Genomic DNA, 21955 nt, shown 5'->3' with positions numbered 1-21955 from the left:
GAGGATGTGTTGAACCTGGAATAGCCTGTCACTATGCAAATGTAAGTACGAAGTTTAATGGCCACAGCCATATAATCAGACTTTGCATTTCAATATACAAAGTAACTGCAGATGCATGGCCTTAGAGAGCGCGGAGGATTCTGGAACAAGGAAGGGGTGAAGAACCACCCTTGAGGTATACCATATGTTGGTAGAAAAACTCCCGCAGAGGGAAAACAGAGGGGTGGTTGGTGCTGGTGCCCTGCCAACGTGCAGTTCATACAAATGCAGCTGCCATATGCTTTGTCCTTTTGCACAGGCAAAGGTCACAATCATTTGTCCCTTCTTAGGCAACCTCCTTAAGCATTCAATATAAACGAAAGCGTTAAATGTAAGTGCTATGTGAGAAGACTGTTTTTCAGCTGTGATTACTCTACAGTTTGAGTTCATAGCAAGCAAAACTAGATTACAGTTTTGACTGCTGTTTGCCTGAGGGCACTGTGGAGGTAGAGAGGCAGAGCTTATGCTAAGCCACCTAAGCAGCTTTACAGAGCAGGTGTGGCATAGATGCCAATTGATTTCTGAAGGAACCAGCTTGACTGGGACAAACCTAAAGCCTACTGCACAGGTCTGCTTTTAAGCAGCACAATTTAATGAAGCTCAGGTGTGCATTAGCTTTAACAGCATGCTCAGCCAGCCCTTGTTCCTTAGAACAGCCATTTGCTTCAAGGAAGAGAGGCTTGGGTCACCATGAATTAGTCCAGAGTCCTATCATGTAAGTTACAGTTTAGGACCAAGTTTCTGGAAAAGCAGAATGAGCTAATGCCAGTGTGTCCTCGGGCTACTCCTAGGCTCCAGAGGTATGCAAGACTTCCTTCCCCACTAAACTAAACAAGTACTGCAAATAACATGTATAAAGCGCACAGAAATAAATAGTACCATTGATCACAGAGGAGTTTGCAAACAGCTCTGTTGAAGCAGATCAGAGTGCAACACCTGTACTGAAGCTAGGTTGTACTGAAACCATGTGGAAGAGTAAACCATGATGAAGATGAGCTGATCCTTAGTCGAACAAGCATGAAAACTGTCTATGTTATAATCATCTTCAACATATTATGACGTAAGTCATCTACTTCAACTACTCTTTCCCCAGTGTGTTGTTCCACAGTGGGACAGGTTGAACAAATTCCACTAATTCTTATGAAGGTAAGATGATGTGTGGTATAACATCACACACCTAATGAATTCCTTATATGCTCCTAAAATAGCCCAAGGCTTATGTTCTCTCATGACCCAGATATCATCTACCATTAGAAGCAGCCAGTCCTGCCAGTTCCTTCCTGTCCCAGTCACGTCAGCATCCAGCCACAGACACATGACTCTGTCTTCAGTAATTCACCTGAACCCTCTGCAAACCAGTCTGAGATTTGTTTTGATAGCACCTGCCAGGCCTTAGTCTAAAGCTGGTAAAAGCAAAGCGATGAAAGCAAAGATGTAGCATATCAACAGCATATAGTTTACAGTAATGATAAATAAAGAATAATTGTTTTGCTATAAATAGTAGTTTTGTTCATATCAGCCTCACAATGCAAAGCACCTGAGTCAAAGAGACAAGGTGAGAGGTTTGAGTTGGTTAATTCAAATCAGATTTATGATTTAAACAAGCATTCCTAGGTCCCCTATGTATGGGTGCCCTGTGAGCACCTTTCATTTGCAAGGCCTTCTCAGTGATACAGACCTATGTAACTATGTCAGATCAAGTAAAGTTCCCAATTCTTCCAGCACCTGGGTGCTGGCAGGGAGTCTCCTGGCAGCAGGTGATGCTCTCCCTGGGCTGGGAATCACCCAGTCAAGTGAGCTCATTTCCTGTCCAGCTCACGTGGGCCTTCCTGGTGGTGAGCTGGAGGCCTTGGGTCCTTGCCCTGCTGTCCAGGGAGATGCGAGTGGGAAGCTCTTGCTTTTTCTCCTGGGAAAAGATGCAATGTTTTATGAAGCTGATGACTGTTTGGGGAATCTTTGTCATTACCAAAGAAGAGATTAAAGTTTCAGCAGTTTAATACGTACATCTCTAAAGCTAATTACACAGCTATACAAGAACTACCAATTATGGAGAAGGCTGATGAATCTACACAAACAAGGTAAGCACGGCTTTTGAAAGGGTATCTGTAAAAGGTATGGAGGAGGGGAAGGAGAATCACTGAAACCGAGGTGAATGCAGAGAAGAAAATATACTAGCTGTTAGCTTTCAGACAAGTATTTGGTTAATGAGCATCAACAAAAAATGAAGTATGTGCAACAGAACTTTTCTAAGTACAGAAACAGTCCCTTCAAGCTATCTTGTACTTGTAATACTCTTTGCTGGTTAAATATGTCCTTTGGCAAAAGAGGAGGAAACAAACTAAACTAGAAGAGGGGTCTGTTTTCCACCCCTGTGTAAGGAACTACAAAAGTAAGTTTAGGAAACTGAAATCCTGACTGCTAATGAGCTACCAAATACTTCCCCCACCTATTTTTTTTGCTTCCGCCTTTGAAATCAATGCGCTTGCTTTCTTTACCTCCTTTTTGGAGCTGCTCTCTTCAGAGTTCTTTGGCTGGTGGTTTTTCCCAACTTCCAGCTGCAGGCTGTCAAACTTAGATTTGAACCAACGGTGAGCTTCTTCTAGGCTAGTTGTGATCTAGGCAAGACAGTGTAATTAGAACTGCAGAGACAACAGTTAATACATGCTGTGTTCCAGTTTTTGAGCTCTGTGCAAGAAGGGGCAGAACAGCATACAACTCAAATCTTTCTCCTGTACATAGGGGTAGGAACTCTCCACGATGCCCTCTTCCATTGCTGTTTAAAGGATGTATCAGAGAGGTCCGCACTACAAAGTTGCCCCTCTCTTGGGGGGTAATGAAGTCAATGTAGTCTCCAACACAGCATAAAATACAGAGGCACTGGGAAGAAGGGGTGAAAAAATGGATGCTGAGCACCACAAACTCCTGAGAAAGACGAGGGAAGACTAACTTTGCCTGAAGAATGCTTTAGGAATACTCTCTTGCTATTAAGGTCTCTTTCTAATCACAGAACAGTACTTAGACTGATAAGCAGCATGTAAGACCTCAGGCTGGGGCACCTCTATTACTTTATTTTATGCTGGTTAATACCCTATAAAAGATCTAAACCCCTAGATTTTGACCCCAAACTACTATAGTAATCCATACAAGCTATAATAATTTGGATATTGTGGCACAGTAGTGCAAGGATGAGGTGATGCAAGGACAAATGAATTCTTGGGGCTGGGGGGGGGTGGGAAATGTGGTTTTGCATGATGTCATATATAGAGTGACAGAAGAGCAGCTCAGGGGGACAATTTACTTGGCCACAACACTTTTGGTTGGTTGGTTAACACAGGTATCCCGAGCCTGATAAAAACAACAGGTTGTCGGGGACGAAAGCTCTTCTTACAAGCCCCACTAAATTGAATTGATTCACAAAAAAGAAAAAGTTTTTAAATTTTTTTTTTTTTAAAAGTATGATAAATGCCACTTAGTTGAAAAGGCCAAGGATGCACCTCACTCTTCACCAGAAACCTGTATCTGAGATTGAAAGGGTTACTTGGTGCATATGCTGAAATACTGTCTTGTTACTTTCAATGAATTATTATTCTAATGCTAACTAGTCTCACCTGTTCTGACTCTATGCTGGCTTCCTTCAGTTTCTTTTCTGTCTCCTCTTTATATTTCTTCAGATGTTTGACTGCTTTTTCCAGTTTCTGGGTAGGAAAAAAAGTAACAATGACTTCTATACAATTGTTTCACAGCACAAAAAAATTGCACTACTACAGGAGGACTCTCCAATCTTTATTGTAAATAGCTTAGAGTTCTATAATTTAAAAAAAAAAATCCTCTCTCTCTCTAAAGTCAGACATATAGTGAATGTATGTTAAGTTGTTACTTGGGCTTTCTAGAGCAGACACAGTATGATTTATAGGAATATCTTTTGACTGAGTTCATAAAGTCTTTCTACCACCTCTTCTACAACCCCACAGATTTCGCACAAAAATGCTTCCATGTGTGTCTCACCACTTTTTCATGCTGTTATCACTTTACCTGACATTCATTTTCCAGCTGCTGCCTTCGCCTTCGCTCCGCTTCCAGCTGGGTCTCCAGCTGCCTGTTCTGCACTTGCACTTCATGCTGGTTTTTCAACACCACTTGCATCTTGCTCTGCACACTTTTCAACTCTGACACAAATTTCTGGATGTCCTGTGACTGAAGACAACACAAGAATGAAATTCCAACAACATTTTAGCAGATCAGTCTATTGAGGAAACTGGTCAAGAAAGCTCACTTGTTCATAATTCTTCTTCTGATACTCCTCTTTTATTGCTTCCATTTTCCTCAGTTCAGATTCAGTCTCCTGGAAATTGTTGAGAGAAACAAAACTTCAGGAATTTTTCAGGCTCACTGGCTGTTACATGGGAACTATTTCTGCAGATGTCTGCACATTGTGTCCTTATTTCTTGCCCTATGAGACCAAAGTTAAGAGAACCCATGCCCCACCAGGGAAAGGGGAACAAGCAGGTGGCAGAGTTGCAAAGGAGTCTAGATTCTCATTTAGGATCAGGTACCAGTTGAGCCGTAAGTTCTATGGCTATAAAGGATGGAAAGGGACTAATCACTACACAAGCAACGTTTGGCCCAATCAATAATTAAACAGACTGTATCCACAAAATGATAAAGAGGACAAACACTACTATAAAAATCTAATGGGGGGATGGGACTCTATGGCATCATATTTAATATGGGCGGGAGGGATGACAGGAGAAGCCACATAATTACTGTAGCTGCTATGGATCTATTCATCTCTGGTTCAGAATTTGAGTCCAGAGTTAATTTTATTTTCAAGTCTAGCTCCACGGCAAAGGATCAACAGCAGTCCTACTGAGTAGGAGAAAAAAGGAGTTCTCAACTAGGACATCTGTCTTCATTGAAAAATGTGTTCTTTACCCTTTCTGTGTTAGCTTTATAGGCCAGGCATTGTCTGACTTGAGCTCTTTGGCTTTTTAGCCTTTCCCTGTAACTGGACAAAGACTTTTCCAGCTCTATTACTTTCTGCTGCAGCTCCCTGTTAGCACAGGAAACTTCAGCCAATTTGGAGGTGGATTCTTCAAGGGATTTCTTTACCTAGGGGAAAGACGAAAAAGTGAGTTCCCATTAACTGTAAGAATTAGTTCATTCTATACAACAATTAATAAGCAGCACACCCAATTGATTTGCTGTATCTGAAGTATGGTACAGCACCTGGTGTTTTGACTTTTCTGTAATACCCTTCTAACAAAGGGGAAAAAAGTGAATGCTGGGATCTGAGTAATACTAAGGTTATGCTGAGCTTTATGATCCAGCCCCCAAGAAACAAAGCAGACTTCCAAACCAGTATTTTATCCCTGGAGATTGCTATACAACCCCAGATTATCCTTTTGAAGTCATTGGAATGACTGATATCAACGTCTAGATCTTATGTACAATGAGGTATATAGTGTTGGGGGATATAGGGCGGTACTTGAAAAAGTTGAGAGCACAGATATCACTATGTATGGCCACCAAAATGTCTGTCCACCACACGACAAAATTCTGTTTGTTGTATACAAGTGATGGACAACTCCATGACAAATGGAAAAGGAGACAAATATTAGTCATGAGCTGCTCTTGTTCTGTTGGAAAACTGTAAAGCAGACCTCTTTCTCTGGAAGTCATTCACTGAAATCTTTTAATTCTATCCCTTCTCACCTCAGCAGATTCTTGACAGGCAGCTTTCCTGGAAGCTTCTTGTTCAGTTTGAAACTGCTTCTTCAAAGACTCCAAGTGTTCAGCATACATCTTTTCCTCAGTCTTGGCTTTTTCCATCAACTGTTCCCTTTAAAGAGAAGAAACAAATTCAGTTATTCACATTTATATTTAATATACTTTATTTTTTAAACACAAGAATAGGAAAGACAATTCCCTTGTAAATACTTTTGTCTTGGATATACTCTCTGCACCGCTACTGTTTAAAGATTGGAATGTGTTTTCTAATATTTCATATTCCATTTATTTAAAAGGAGGTTCAAAATACCTATGCAAGGTAAATAAGACTTTTTGGAAAAAAAACTTCAGGACAACTTACTTTCCTTCAGAAAATTAAATGGCCAAGCCTGTTTAGACAATGCATAATGAGGAGATTCAGACTGCATCTATACTTAGGTTTGAGGTTTTACTTACTAGCATTCAGTTTTGGGTGGGGAATTTAAACAGCTATCCTGTGCTCTCCTTGCTATAGCTACTGCAGGCCACTTCAAAGTGGAAGTGATATCTGCTATCCTTATGGAAAAGCTGTTTGTAGAAGTGCCATAATGACCCTGGGTAAGCAGTTCCTTAGTACAGCAGAGTTGGTCAAAGAGTCGTTATGGGAATGAGTGAAAGAGCCCACTTCTATAGCTCTGCATGAATCTACCGTGCTACCGGCTCAGCATACAGTCAATGCTGATATTGACAGATGAGTAAAGCCATAAAGCTCTGATGGTAGTGCAAAGTAATGTTTCTCTCAAGCATAGTATCATGGATCTGGTCTTACCTGCACACCATCAGCTGTTGATGCTCAGTTTCTTTACTTTTCAGTTCATATTGAGTTTGGATCAGCTTGCTCTGCAGGGTATTATTGACCTGCAGAACTTCTTCCAAATGAAGAACAAGTTTTTTGTTGTCTGTTCTAGCACTTTCTAGTGCCTTACAAAGTGGTTCCACCTGTGCAGTAACAACAAATCAGATTTACACTTACCCAAATGAAAAAGCTTAGAAAGAAATATTTTTTCCCTTCCCAGTCAGTATCAACTTACAGGAAGTAACAGTGTGTTCACCAACTGTCTGATTACAAATGTCCTAAGCACAGGCATCTAAATGGGAATCCTTAAAATCACAATCCACTGACTGGCTTAGTCAGAAGAATCAGAACAACTTGTCATATAGGCATGACTTTCTTGGAAAAAAAAAAAAACGTTCTTTGCCAATAGTGAGTGTATTTGGGTTGTGAGGTAATCCTTTTGACACTAAGTGTTACGAGGAGAGATGAAAGCAATTCCTTGGACTCTTTTCCCCTCCATTCTAATAAGAAAAAAATAAAGGCTATATAAACGTCCGAAATCTCTGTTTATATTACGTATCCAGCTGCAGACTGTAAAACCCTCACCTGTGCCAAGGAATTTTTCTTTAGAGAGGAGATGCTTGCCTCCTTCAACACTTGGATAACGATTTTCCTGCTATGCAGCCAAGTGTTGATAGAATATTTTTGCCTTGATTCACATGAGTGTGTCACACCATATTGTATTCAGAAAAAGAGAAGGTACTTGGCTCAACACCAAAAATGCAGTGGTGGCTGTTACTATGGAAAAATGCAGTCTCTACCTGGCTGCTGTGCTGCCTTCCCAGGGCAACCAGTTTGGCTTGGCAATGTTCCAATTCTGTTTCTAACCTCTGTATTTTCTGTTGAGTCTGGCTCCTGAAAATGGAAATCAGATTAAAAGAATCATGCATTAAGTCCATTTGTGCACATCTCCTCTGAAGTGGCGACCATCTCACAGTCTGGTTCTCTACCTTAACCATATTAAGTTTTGCCTGTGACTGAAGTTAAACTTAAATTGTTTTTTACCTACTTTCCACAAGATGCACAAGGCCTGCCAAGCTTGCAGAGTTAGCTACAAGCACGTGGTGTACTTGGTTCACTAGTACTAAGTATGTTTCAGTGTTGCTGGAAAGGATGTAGGAAACTTTTCAAACAAACTTGTCCTATAGTTTATTAGCCAGAACCATGGGGAAGATGCCACTCTTCAACTCTATCTGTCTTCACGACGCTGCTCACAGACCACAGAAACAGCATCAGTTTTCACTTACTTGTCTTTTCTAAGGTTGCTGATTTCAGTGTCCTTGTGTCCCAGCTCAGTTTGTACTGCATCCAGAGCTGCTTGCATCTTGTTATGAGAAGCTAACACATGCTCCAGCATGGCTGTCACCTTACTGTTATCATCCTTTGCTGTGTCCAGCTGGTGCTGCAGGTTTGCAATCTGCAGTACAAGAAATCATTAGGAAAAGGAGCAGGAAAATAAGTCATCTATTAGAGTTTTATTAAAGGATTCTTTTATAAGTACCCTGCATGCTTGCAGCAGTGCCAAGAGCATGCGATGGTTCTGAACATGGAAATAGCTTCCTCTAATTATATAACCTTTGTTCTACCCCTGGTTTAAGCCCAAGCTGAATGTGTGGTGGCGTTCTTGGGGGTTTTTTTTTGTGAGTGTTTAAACTGATAGTTCCAATGCTTCTGAACTCTTGGCACCCAGGCTTCAGGAAGAGCCACACATGCATGAAGCTGGGTTTTTAGTCAAAACCAGTTGTTGATTCTAATGTTGCTTAGCCTAAGTTTTCATCTGCATCTCTTTCAAACAAAAAACACTCAAAGGTTTTGGTCCCTGTTAATTTTCAGCCATTTCTTCATTGTCATCAATTAGTCAACTGAAATGAACCATCATTCTAACTTGCATTTCATAGTCATCACTCACCACATTAAAGTCTCCTTCATTAATCTCAGTAGAGCACCCAGTTTTCAATGATCTTGCAGTGACAATGTCTATTATATTCTCCAGTTTTTCTCCCATGTTCTTTATAGCATTTAACAGAATCCTCTGGCTGACCCTAGGACAATCTCCACATTCAGACACGAGTTTCTTGACTGCTCCTCTTGTTCAAAATGAACTCAGTGTAAAGTAGAGTGGTGAGCACAAGCTCATAAATCAGATCTCATAGTTTCTTCTCTTGAGCCTGCAGCTGACCTAGCATTATGATCAGGAGACTTCTGTTGCCAAGACCTTGCTGGGGATTTTTTTCTTTTTGGTGCCATTCCTATCAGAAAATCAGTCAGCCCTTTGAGGCAGTGAAGATATGAGTACCAAAAACAGAAATTGAAAAAACACTCTCCAAAACATCTATTCACTGGAGCAGAAGTAGATGCTACATCTTATTCTTAAGTCTGCATTACTTCAGGAAGATACTTAAGCTCTCTTCTGTGATACTTTCCACAGCACATTATCCAAAGTCATGTGATTTCCCTCTGTATCTCAGCAGCAGCGAGACACAGTGCTGACTGGAACTTCATTAGAAGTCTATGATGTCAGCCGTTGTCACAGCTCTGCAGAGCCAGCACAGTCCCCTGGTTCTGAGCACGGCTCTGGTCTGCTCCCACTGTGAGACCTTTCTACAGCTAGCTCTCTATACCTGCAAACCAATGGAACTGAGTGTTTTAACTTTCCCAAAATCTGAAAGCATTCAGGTCATGGATTCCAGTCATCAACATAATAGCCTTTGAGTATTTGATGGACCATCCTCTACGATGGAGAGTACAGGAGAAACTTTGATTCATTTTGCTTTCTGGAAACAGAAGGCAAAAATAGGACCTCCTGTTTTCCAGGGAAGTGTCCTAAATGTGGCTACATCTTCTGTCTAATTTCTAGACCGATAGAGAGTATGGATATGATTGACAGTTTGTCACTTTTGCCTCTTTAGTTTTCCAACTCAAAATGATTACAAGATTGCTTTGGTATCTGAGAAGCAAGGGGAGTCTGTAAAGAGCACTTACTGTTACAAATTCATTCTTGCTTATGAACAGAAGTCTCAATGCAGTTACTTGAACTTACAGCTTAGAATAGCAAACTCATCACAGAGCAGAGTCCACTTCACAGTTTTATACCTACAAGCTTGGTTTCACTGCCCGGGATAACACACCTCTTCTCTGTACTTCTGTCTATTAAGACTGAGCGAACAGACTGAAGCAGAATAACTGTCTGCCTCCCAGCAATACAGCTAGACAAGTATTATCTGCAACTATTTGTTCTCTTACTGGGAAATAATAATAAATCCTGAGGACTATCTTTATAATCCTGTAAACTGTGTGTTTTCTAGCCTGAATACATGCAATCAGCTTGCATGAAAAACAGCTCTGTTCAGCTGAGCTTCCATTGTTCTCGTGTTTGTTTTGATGAAATCAGGTTCTGTTTCCAGCTGCAGACTAGAATGCTACAGTTAAACATATGCCCTGTTCTTCAGGAAAAACTGTGTTGAATCTGATTTCTAATGGCTATGTAAGCATTAGTTAGTCTGACCCTAATTCTGAGGGGTAAGAAGTTCTCAAAGTTCTGTTTCACCTGAGTGTATTTGATCTCTATGCAATGCACTTGCAAAGCTCACTATTATCTAAACGTGCATCTACAGCTCTTCCTCCAGCTTCTGCACTTCATTCTTAAGAAAGAGATGTGGCAAAATAGCTCAGCTTTCTTTTAGTGCAGAAACGGAAAAGCATTATCTTATCTGGAACACAGAAGCAGAGTGATGTGACAATGTCTCTGCCCAGAGCAAATGTTTTCTTTTCCCTGAGTCCCATAGTAGGAGAAGGAGCAAGTGAATTGCTTCTAACTTATCCTTCCATAGAAATAATTCCAGATTAAAATTCACCTTGTTTTAATCTAAGTACGATGTCTTGGTCACTTCTGTCACTACCATCAGACCTAGGACTATTGCATAAAAGCAGCTTTCTTGCTCTCTAATAATCACTACACATTCTGTGCTGGTTTTAAAAGAAACTCAGGAATCTTTGCACCACTGTCCCAAATTCTATGACATAGGTCACACTGAAGTAAAAGCTTCACTTTCAGCACCTCATTTACTGTCTAGCTAACTTCTGCTTAAGAAAGCTTATATATGCTGTTTATTTTTGCTTACCACCATGGTTTGCCTCCCTCCTTATTAATTTGTATTTTTTATACAGTTTTCCACGTTTCTAATCTTTCAACCAATTTTCTACACATATATTTTGTTTTAATGCCCCCTGGTGGTTCTTAGCCATTCTACTACTTTCACACATTAAGCAATTTAATTATCACAAATCCTAGAGATGCTACATCAACAGCATCTTGTCACCCAAAGGCAGTATGAGCAGGATCGAAGATGATTTTGATACAGAACTCTCTTAATATACGCGCTTGACACTACACAAATAAATTAAGTAGAGAAGATAAATAAGCACTTCCCTCCAAATTAAGTACTGAAGAGTTAAGCTTAAACAACCTTATCTTAGATGAACATAAAAAATGAGTTTCCCTTTTGAGCTGACAAATAGGATGCTGAGAGGTACCTTAAGTTTTCCTTTGTCACAGGTCAGTTTATTCTTGCTGTCAGTCAGCTCTGCCAGCACCTGTTGCACCTGCTGCTGGGCACACTGAGGAAAAAAGAGCAGATGTCACCATTCCGTAGGAAAAACAAGGCAAAAAGCAACAAAAAAGGTGCTCAGTGTCCTGTTTCTCCCTGAATATTTTAACTTTCCTGTGTTGCTTCAGGTATAAATTTTCAATTAGGTGAAACACAAAAACATTTTAAAAAAAATAAAATATAAAAATATCCAAATAGCATAAATTCCTCCAAGACAGCTTAATCTCTGGGAAGAATTGCTCAAATTGGTGCAGCCTTCCAGATGGCCACAAGAAGGCCACTGTCCTGGAAGCACAGGCAACAGAAATGGAGAGATGAAAGAAACCTTTGACAATAGGGAACAGAGAAGCAAAAATAACTAGAAGAATGAGAAAGCATGGACAGAACTAAAATAACTTAGACAGTGAAGAATACAAAAAAACCCTAAAAATCAGGCAACTTTTTAAGGTTCTGAATGCTCTATTGATTCACATTCTTTAACTGATGACTGCCAAAGGAGTTCTGTGTTAAACAGAAAGAAGATATACATATGTTACAGACCACTGTAGAAATGTAACTTTGATTATCAAATAACAAACATTCAAGAGGTGTTTCAGTTAATTTTTTAGCATTGTGATGTTAGGACCTTAGCAGCAGCTAAGTGTTTCTTAGGATCTCCAATGTATACAACCGGTCATTACATCCAACACTGTAAAAAAAAAAAAAAAAAAAAAAAAAACAAAACAAAAACCCAATGGTAAAAGCACTTGTAGCACAGTATTACTAAGCTTTTACTCAACTTTTCTGGAACCAGTCAAGTATCCTGATCCAGGTGACAGAGTAATGAGAAATAATGGAACGGGAACAAGCTAAAAAAAGGGAATGAGGTCCCAAGTGCAAATTTGTCCACAAAGGGCATAAAACTGTTGTTAATACCTTCCCAATGTACACAAGCTGAATATATATGTACAGACATATAAGCTATATACCTGTACTAGAAAATGGAATGTAGTCATAGGATTTTAATGACATACCTAAATGTCCAATACCTGAAGCTCTATATAGTCCTCATCCCACACAGACATCTAAAAAGATGGAGTAACATTTGAGGTATCTTATCCTTTTGTTTTAATTTTTTCCCCTTTTTGATTCCTTAATTTGATCAGCCACTCTCCATAAAATACAGATTACTTCAAAGAGCACCTTGATTCCTGCTACAGTTACTTATCAGTCATCAGTTATCTACTTTATTAGTGGCTTACCTGCTCATGTACCAGTGCAGCCAAGCGATCCAATAGTCTCCTGTTCTCTTCCTCTAGTGTTTGCAAAGTGAGTTTCATAGAAACCATTTCTAGCTATGAACAAGAAAATCCAACTCTAATCGTACCACTTCGAGATTTCCACAGTCACAATACATGAATATCACAAAACCTCAGCACTACATATGGATTAGGTATAGTCTCTCCTGTTTCAGAGAGCTCTTCCACAACAGTGAAAGAATCATGCTGACTTCAGTCATAACACTAAGGAATTTCTCATTTATACCACAAACGCTACCTTTCCTCCTTTTCCAGGCTATGCATACACAAGGAAGCTACACAGGTAAAACAGCTAGGAGAAGCTGAAAATTATTTATCATTTGCCATAATAGCATAACAAACTTGTTACTACAAATAGGGCCCTGTGTAGGTAGCAGTAGGGTTGCTGCTCCAAAGGACACATCCATATAGACAAGAAAAATATCAAACAGCAAAGTGAACAATAGGGCTATGGTAAATATCACATTATTTAGAAATAATTTAGTTAAGAGAGAGTAAGCAAAATGAAAGGAAAACTTAGAGAAAGACAACATTAAATTTAAAGAACAGCCATATACATCGCAAGATACCTCATTCTCTGTTTTTTCCACTTCCAATTTGTTCCTTTCCTGTATTTTTTCCTTTGCTGTTGTCCTTATCTGTCAAAAGAAATGTGAAATCATTGTCACCTGAAAATTTCCGGATTCATAGAAATACTACGCATCTTCAGAACAGTTGATCTGAAAGTTGCAAGTCAACTCCGAAGTTCAGAAATAATATCTGCAGAGCTGCCCTGTCTTCTCTCCCTTTTCATGCTTCAGAGAGGAGACATTACAGGTCAAAATACAAGCATAGTAGGAAAGGGGAAAGTGTGTCACACTTGCCACTACAATAGCAAAAAATAATCGTTCTGAAAGCAAAACTGGTATGTAAATAAGAACTCTAGTGATGTGGGTCCGAAAGCAGCCTTCAAGAACATAGCTTTAAAACAGTAAGTTTTCTGTACCTCCTGTTGAAGATCTTCCTTTTCTGCCAGCAGAGATCCTTTCTCTTTCAAAGCCGTCTCAAGTTCACCTTGCAGTCTAGCAACAGTACGTTCCAAAAGCTGTCTCTGTGTAGTTGCTGCCTCCTCAGCAAGGCTTGCTTTCTGCCTGTATTTGCCATGCTCTGTACGCAAGGCCTCCCTAAAGAAAGACAAAATAGCCAAGCTGGAGTTCTAGCACGACAGAAGGACAGAAGACGGCCTCCATATTAAATACCAAACTGGCCCTTCTGCGTTAATAAGTAACAAGTGCTAGAGAAGCAGAAATCAAGGTGGTGAGAATGCAACGGAGGAAGGGGAGACAGAGGCTGCAGACGAGAAAACTCCTCACAGCTCTCTTTGAAGCTGAGCCTTCTCATGCTGCACACTCTGCAGCTCTCTGAGAATGTTGGCACGGGCAGCATTCAGAAGTGAGTCTTGCTCTTGCAGCTTACGATTCTTTTCTTGTTCTGCCTAAAGGGGAAAAATTACCCAGGCAATAACACTAACATCAGAATGATGAGGGACAAGTAATTAATTTACAAAGCTGTTAATTTTTCATCGAGCTCCTGCATCATCCCTATAGTTCTGCATATTGTGGTGTGCTGCTTCCTGAACAGGGTGTCAAAGCTGAGTTCACCTTACCTAGCTTTTATATATGTATTTAATCTCAGATCCTTATTACTTCCACTCAGCTTCTGCATTTACAGTACCTACAATGCCCATTAATTCCTACATTCCTTTCTCAGTGGTTGTTACAGGATGTTTCTATAAATAGTATTATCATATTTACACTCTTTCCCCATGTAACATGACTCCCCCCATAACATGACTTTTTTTTTCTCTGTACTGAAAACAAATCTTTGCCAAAGAAGGACACTAACACTTTTTTATCACCACCTTTATAGAACTTCCATTGGTATATGTGAAGTATTTTACTGTATTCCCACAGATTATCAGTATTAGGAATTAGTCTGTTGTCTAATGTCTGAGCTGCAGACAACTTTCTTGGACTGTAATAGTAGGCTACATACCTTAAGCATGGTCTGATGATCTGAAATGAGTTTAGCATTCTCCACGGCAACACTTTGGAGCGTGGTGCTGAGCTCTGAGCATTGCTGGCTTAAGTGGTCATTAAGGACCTGGTTAGATAGGAGGAGGAGGACAAACATGTTTTCAGGGTTTGGGGTTTTTTTTCTGCATAGCAGGCTATCAGAAACTTTTTCAAAATCTCTTGCAGACATGGAAAAATCTATTTTAGGTAGAAAGTGTCCAAAAAAATTTGCTCAGGTAGTCCCAATTTATGGTAGACTTGTTCCAAGGTGTTAAAAGTTTACAGTAATGGGAAAAAAGAGAACATAGTTTAACCTACCAATCAAGCCTAATCGCTTAGTAGTTTTGAAGTCCAGAAAAAGTAATGTTTCTAAGGCAAAGAAGGCAAAAATTGAAAATAGACCCCTACTAATTTCACAGTTGAATTATTGTAGATAACCAAAGAAAAATGGAACTTTCTGTGAAAGACATATTCAAATCCCATTACCAGTGAACACCGCCCAATAAACAAGTATCTGTTGGGGGGCAGGGGAAAAAACAGAAAAATGTTTTCTAAAATATGTTCTAAAAAGAGGGAAAGTAGAATAAATAAAATTTTTTAGAATGTACTGAGGTCAACCTTTTGTCCCAAAAGGCAGAGGAAGTTTTAGCCAAGCAGGTACTCCATATTTGACTCATTAATAGAAACATATTCATGTACAATCTAAAGGTGCAAAGGAATATAAATGTACTACTTCCAGGGTAGATAGAAGAGGGCATGCAGTAGTTCTGCATGTCCTGGCCCCTGAAGAACACACTTTCAAAAAAAGCTGATTCAAAATAAGTATTGGGGAAAAAAACCTTTCCAGCCTTAAGGCTGGGAAATCTGGAACAGTTACTTAGGCTAGTGATTGAATTCCTTCACTGAAGTTGTTCATTAGCCTGCATTACCTGAGGGCACTAAAGTTTGTCTCCTGACCTGCATTTGAGGCTTCCTAGTAAATGTATAATCATTTCTCACTGTAATCACTTGTTTTGTTATACTTTATTTCCATTTTAAAAACAAGAGTAGCTATTCTCATTACCTGTACTTTCTCCGCTGTTTCTCGCAGGGCAGTCATTTTAGACTGAAGTTGCAGGTTCTCTTTGCGTTGTTCACTAAGGACAGCTGTGCATTCTAAGGGGCAATAAAACAGAACGTCCACTGAGAAAAAATTTACATGTCATTTAGCCAGGCACTTCACAAATATCAAGTCTTTGTTTCATACTTGCCTATTTCCTTTAAGCTATTGTCACGTGGCTATGTGCTCTTGCAAGCACCGGACATGGCTCCTATAGTACAAGCCTCTTTCCAAAATATACCTTGAAATAATACCAAAGTGCTACTTGCTCTAACTTAGCTTTGAAAGTTGAGCGTGACTTCATACCCTTCTGAGCTCAAACTTATTAGTCTCCACTATAATTAATCTCAATATTTCTGAGCTTAAAAGATCTCCCTGCCGAAGTGGGACAATTCACAACTGAAGGAATCCTTTGCCAGCACGGTGAGACTCCACGTCTAAGCTGAACTTTTACATCATCTTCACTGAAACTTACTCTTTCAGAGAAGACTTCAGACAGCACACACAGTCCCTAGATTGGCAGTAAGCATACCTCTTCACCCATTTGGTACCCAGTTGACCAAAGTTCTGATTTTTCTGTAGTATTAATCACCTATTCATCTATTTGTCTCCTTTGTATGCAATACTTGTGCTAACACAACTGTGTTTCGTGGTCAGTTCTAGCTTTCCAAGGAAGGCATTCATATCACTGTTTTGATATTTCAGTAGAATGCAAAAGCTAATCTTCCAAAAAATAAGTAGGGCAACCCCAAACTCATAAAATAAAAAATCAGACATTCAATGGTTAGTAGCCTTGGTCACATTTGGCATTGGTCCACATAAAAATTCTGCCTCTGAAGTGTGACACATTTGAAAGGCCCCCTATAGGCAGTTCTGATCTTTATTTAGCTATTTTCTTCACGAATACTTGTTTACAACTTACTTTTGCTTCTTCACCAAGCTGGGAAATGATACAGTTCCTGGAGTCTAAAAATACAAAAGAATGTCAGGACATGCTTTATCATCTGTTTGGAAATTTTAAAAGGTGACATTTTGATTCAATGTTTTAGTTTAGCTAAGTTACTGAATATGCCACAAACAGGTAAGATTTCTACAAATGTGTTGTTCTTTAACACTTTTCTTGATAACTTCATTATTTCAGCAAAATTAGCTCTTAAAATTGATTCCATAAATTAACTGTAATTTATTTAATTTTAAAATTAAGCATGCCATCATGCCAATCTCCTACACATACCACTTCTGTAATTGCTTGAGCAAATGAAATAACCCTAAGTCTCTTATTCAGCTGTCTAGTGTGTAAGCAACTGATTTGTCCTGACTATAACCCACAGCCCATATGCAACTTTACAAGTTTCTGTGCATTGACAAAGAACAACAGTTAGATCCCTGCTTAAACCATACAGATCTAAAAGCAGAAGCATTTTTGTCGGAATTTGAATCAACCTGCCTATAATAGCTAGCCTCCTATTCTACTGTGCTGTATAACATACTGGAAAAAAAAGAAGATAACAAGAGACAATTCAGCATGAGCAGGCTAGGGAGGGAAATCTAGCCAAAATATTATGATATCCAAGGTATCATCAAACGATCACTCAAAAGTTCCTTCAATTAACAAAGGGAAAAAGCCTTGATCAGGAAGATTATTTGATACAGAATAAAATTTGTACATCTCATTTAAATTTGTCATTTGCATATGGATTTGTTCTGAAGGAAAGAATTCTTGGGCCATCATTCTCCCCATTCAGCCAACTCTGCCGCAACATGACAAGCTTCTCTCCTCTTGCCATGCCTTACACAGAAACGCTGACTGCCTTTTGTGAGCTACAGGTTAATTATCGCATGTGTGATTCGCAGAATAACAAAACATATGGGAAGCAGGAACACTTCTGTGAAAGTAGCAGCTAGAAATCTGAAATACGTCCTGAGGGAAGGATCACAAGAACAATAATTATGCTAGGATTTAGGCATGGTTACTGTGAGTTATTTGGGAATAAGGAACAGACTATACGTTAGGCACATTTACCTTTAATTTTGAAATATGGAGCTTCCCCTACCCTGGAGTGCATTAAATGCCACTTAGCTCCCTTATAAGCAGCTACTTTCACATCAATAGAGTGGGAATCTAAATGACATCAACTAGAGGCTTATCCAAGATGCTTCTCCTTACACTGATGTTTAATAGAACACATTTTTTTTAATCGGCTGCAAAAAGACTCAATAGCAATGGGCATTCTACTTGCACATCAATTCAGGAATCATGCGTTAATGGTTACTTGCCAGATGAAGTCTCCCCTGAAAAGAATTTATGCTGATGGAATCCTTTCCTATTGTTGTTGTGTATTCATTACCCTGATTACCACTGTTGTCAGTTTCCTCTAGGTAAGAAGAAGCTTTAGAAACATCACATGCAAACTAAAGACCTTTAATATTTCATCACCTTTTACGGTGCCCTCCATTCCTGTTGACTGATACACCTGCCACAGATCTGGAGGACCTCAGTGTTTGTTTCCTCTCACTGTGGAAGCAGTGAGAGAAGGGCTAGAAAGCTACGACAAGAACCCGCTGTCATACCCAGCTCAGCTTTCAGTTGTGTGCACTGTTGCTCCAGTTGGGCAGTTCTTTCCTCCTCCTCTTGCAGCCTCACTCGGGCTAGTTGGACATCTTTACAGAACTCTTGGCAGTCCTGCTGTAGTATCTGTACCTGCAATGATATCACAGATTATTCTTTAAGATGCAGAATTCAGTCAGGCAAACCTAAGCAAATTTCAGAGCCTGAAAAGTTGATCTAACTGGAAAAGATATAGCCTGATCAGCTTCTCCTCTCTTTCTGCTTGTCCCAATCTTATGCAGAAGACTTTTATGGCAAGCAACTCAATTTCTATATGTAACGCAGTGTATGTGTGCTTATAATCATCTTTATGTGACAGGCAGAATCTAACAAGTTTGCACAATTAAACATTACAGAAAAGATCAAGGTATAAAAGATGAAGGTGCACACAATACTCAACGCACTTAACAAGTCTCTCATGCCATTTTGTGAGGAATTTTTTTTGTTTTAACGCTAACTAATAAATATACCACAGGGTCAACTATACCAATCAGAAAGTGATAAATGAATTAAACTAAGCCTTTGCTTCTCACATGATGTATAATTCGTATAGTTAATAATGTATCCATCATTTTTCCACTTCTGCTGTAGAAGAACAGAAAGATGATAAAAAGCATGTAGGAAAAAAATCAAGTAATTTCTAACAGAACTTTGTATGTTTCAGGTTCAAAGAGATCTTGATGATCATCAAAAAATTGGAAAAAAACCCACTTACTCAAGTTTTGATACTTTGCTATTTGCTTTCCTTTATCCTTACTAAACTGTTGCTATGAATTCAGAAGTGTTAGAGTGACTGCATGTGGCTTGTGCGCGTGTACGCACGCAGAGAGGGGGATTCATTTTCTCTATTTGAATTGTGTGAGCCAGTTCATTTCTACCATGAACTATGGCCCCTCCCCACACTCCAAAATAGCTAGATAATACAAATACAGCTGACAACAAACATCTAGCTTTATCATCATGGCAATTAATGGAGAAAACATTCTTACTCCCAGAAGGTTTAATATCGCAACAGAATATTTTCAGAAATTGCATTTTCTATCCATTTCTATCGATTTATCAGTACCTCAACTATAAAGAGCCTTGTTCAGCCTGGTGAAGAAGAGGTTAAGGCAGGATCCAGTTATGGCCCACAAATCAGAGCGGTAGTTACAAAGATTATGAAGTCAAACTCTTTTCAGTTGCATTGAATGATTTAAGAAGGGGCAATGGTCCCAAATTTAAGCTTGGAACATTCAGATTGGATGCCAGAAAAAAAATCTTAACTGGAACATTACTGCAGCACTACAAAAAATACCTAAAGCAGCCATGGAATCACAGTCCTTGAACTCTGCTAGACAAATCCACCACTGCCCCAATGCAGTGTTTGTGATATTCCCACTTTAAGCAGGAAGTTTGACTATATGATCTCTTCTGATCAACGTTTGTACAAAATGTTGTAGTTATAAAGTGTTTTAACTGGTTTCTAGGAACGACACCCAGTTCTTGCTCTTCGTCCCAGATGAGATACAAAAGACGACTGAAAGTTTCTCAGACCTGCTTCCTTTCTGCTTCTACTGTTGTTTCCATGTCCTGTACATGACACATCACAGCTGCTTGGGATTCCTCCAAAGACTCCCGCAGGCTGATCTCCTGGGACAGCTGTTCTGTTAGCTAGAAAAAATAAACACTTTCTGACCCAGGTCTAATTAAGTAGATTGAACAAATACTTCAAGATCACATATGAAAGATGTTCTGTCTGGGTATTTAGTTATGAGCATGGCTGGCACGTTCCTTTGGGTTGTACACACTCCAAAATTGCACCCAGAATATTATTTAAGGATCTTCTTCAAATCTTTAAATAATACTTGGCAAATTCAGCCTCCTACTAAGCTCCTTGCTCTTGTACTTACCTCCTGAAGTCTACAGTTAATTTTCTGGTTTGCGTTCCTCAGTTCCTCAGCTGCAATGACTACATCCATCTAAAGAAGATGAAAGGAACAGGTATTTTTATCCTTTCGTGTTCATAACTATTGCAAAAGCAATAGGTGTTATAAAACACAACTGCCATGCTAACACCTAGAACTTGATTTCTATCTCCGGCCTGATGTTCTGTGCTCTAAAGCACTGAATGTAAGAGTGTAAGCACTAAGAAGCAACACATTCTTTAATACAATTACTGAGATTGAGTGACATACTCCATTGAAGTTCTCTTCAGGGGAGATAGTAATAGAAGTGTAAGACTGGAATATCAGAGAAATACAAGTTCCTGGAAAAACACAAAAGCTATTGAGAACTCTACTCATGAAAGCCAGGATGAACTTAAGTCATGAAGATGAGAGAACTACAAATCTCAAATTTTTTTATTCTTGATTTCCTATGTAATTTTTTTTTTTAATTCATGGAAGCACAGATTCTCATTATCAAAAGTGTTTGCTCTTACTGCCAACAATATATCATAAACTCCTTTTTCCAGCTGGGTATACTTTGTTTAACTATGTCAGAGATGAACGTACTTAAAAACAAGTCTGTTAATACTTGAAACTATAAGAAGATCATAAGCTTTTGTACTTTGGATGCAGTTGTAATCTCCAGAGCAGTACGCAGTCTCTGAACGTCTTCTTTTGCCTTTTCTTCAGCCTCTTTCACATCACTTAGGTGTTGGTGCAACTTCATGGCTTCTTGCTGTACAATCTTCATTTCTTGCAAATGTTCCTCGTGGATTGAATTCAGGCGCTGCTCCAACTGGGCTGCCACAAGGAAAAAGCAAAAAACTTTCATTGACAGAAAAAGTATATGGAGGGACAGTGAAGAACAAAGTGGTAAAAAACCCTTTTTTACTACCTGCATGCTTTGGAATCAGTTCCTTTTCTGTCTGCAGCCGGAAGATATTTAATTTCAGGGTCTGTACAACACTCTCTAACCGACACATTCGATTCACCAGTGTTTCACAGTTTTTCCACAGTGTACTTTCTCCCACAAATGCTACCCTGGCCTGCACAGGGCTAACGGCTGGGTGACCAGCAGGTGTTTCTGAGGTCTTTGAGTGGAAATGATCGAGGCTGAAAAGGAGAAAAGACTGACCTACTCTGTGTATGCATACCTACTTGACATTGTACGTATGCATTACAGAGGCAATTAGATTAGAAACCACATTTCGTACAGCTAGAAGGTTTCGTGTGATCCCAGGTTGCTGTAGCCCATTCTCACTGACTCTGCCAGTACCAGCTCCCTCACGGAGAGAAGAGCAAACCATGGCAAATGAGTGCAAAGAGGAACAGGATGAGGAAAATCAAGAAAAACGTGAGCTCTCCAAGAAGGAAAAAGCTTACCCCTGCTTTCTCCCTACCTCTGCCCATCGACACCTAGCACCTCCAGGTCTCGCACCAGTGCGCTGGTTTGCTCTTCCACCACCCTCATCCTCAGGTGGAGCACCATGAAGGCCTCGGGCACGGTCGCCCTGACACTCGTCGGCATGACGGTTGGCCTGGCCATTGCTGCTCCGACGACCTCCCGTTCCCGCCCTGTGGGGACCCGCACCAGACATGCTGAGGCACCCCCCACACGGCAGCCGCCCCAGGCCTGGGGCGCCTCGCTCGCCGGCCTCGGCCTCCTCCTCCCCGGCCCGCCGAGCCCCCTCATACCCTCCACACCCCCAACCGCCACCCAC

General features: G+C 39.9%; 1 protein-coding gene across 1 annotated transcript; it reads right to left on the bottom strand.

Annotated features, from left to right (window-relative positions):
* Positions 1-1828: 1828 nt before the first annotated feature.
* CCDC150 (coiled-coil domain containing 150) lies at positions 1829-21780 on the bottom strand. Its single transcript, XM_050899984.1, has 24 exons — positions 21635-21780; positions 21130-21347; positions 20857-21035; positions 20199-20267; positions 19843-19959; positions 18270-18399; positions 16614-16664; positions 15663-15781; positions 14580-14687; positions 13898-14019; positions 13531-13708; positions 13115-13183; positions 12489-12581; positions 11174-11257; positions 7888-8057; positions 7402-7495; positions 6575-6744; positions 5752-5878; positions 4961-5148; positions 4313-4376; positions 4072-4233; positions 3648-3734; positions 2535-2654; positions 1829-1945 (listed from the first exon to the last, which is right to left on the bottom strand). The coding sequence occupies exons 1-24, from the start codon at positions 21778-21780 to the stop codon at positions 1829-1831; spliced, it is 2982 nt and encodes a 993-aa protein (XP_050755941.1).
* Between the last annotated feature and the right edge of the window lie 175 nt (positions 21781-21955).

The sequence above is a fragment of the Gymnogyps californianus genome, chromosome 7 (genome assembly GCF_018139145.2).
Source record: "Gymnogyps californianus isolate 813 chromosome 7, ASM1813914v2, whole genome shotgun sequence".
NCBI lineage: Eukaryota > Metazoa > Chordata > Aves > Accipitriformes > Cathartidae > Gymnogyps > Gymnogyps californianus.
This window is presented reverse-complemented; position numbering and strand designations above follow the sequence as displayed.

Bases quoted from the DNA above. Each gene is read 5' to 3' on its own strand.
- CCDC150 (XM_050899984.1), bottom strand. From the start codon at position 21,780: ATGGCCAGGCCAACCGTCATGCCGACGAGTGTCAGGGCGACCGTGCCC. The intron at 11,258-12,488 runs GTAAGCCACTAA...TTTTTTCCTCAG, and splicing joins CTGCACTGGTACATGAGCAG to TGTGCCCAGCAGCAGGTGCA. The intron at 1,946-2,534 runs GTAAAGAAAGCA...ATCTTTTCCCAG, and splicing joins AGAGCAGCTCCAAAAAGGAG to GAGAAAAAGCAAGAGCTTCC.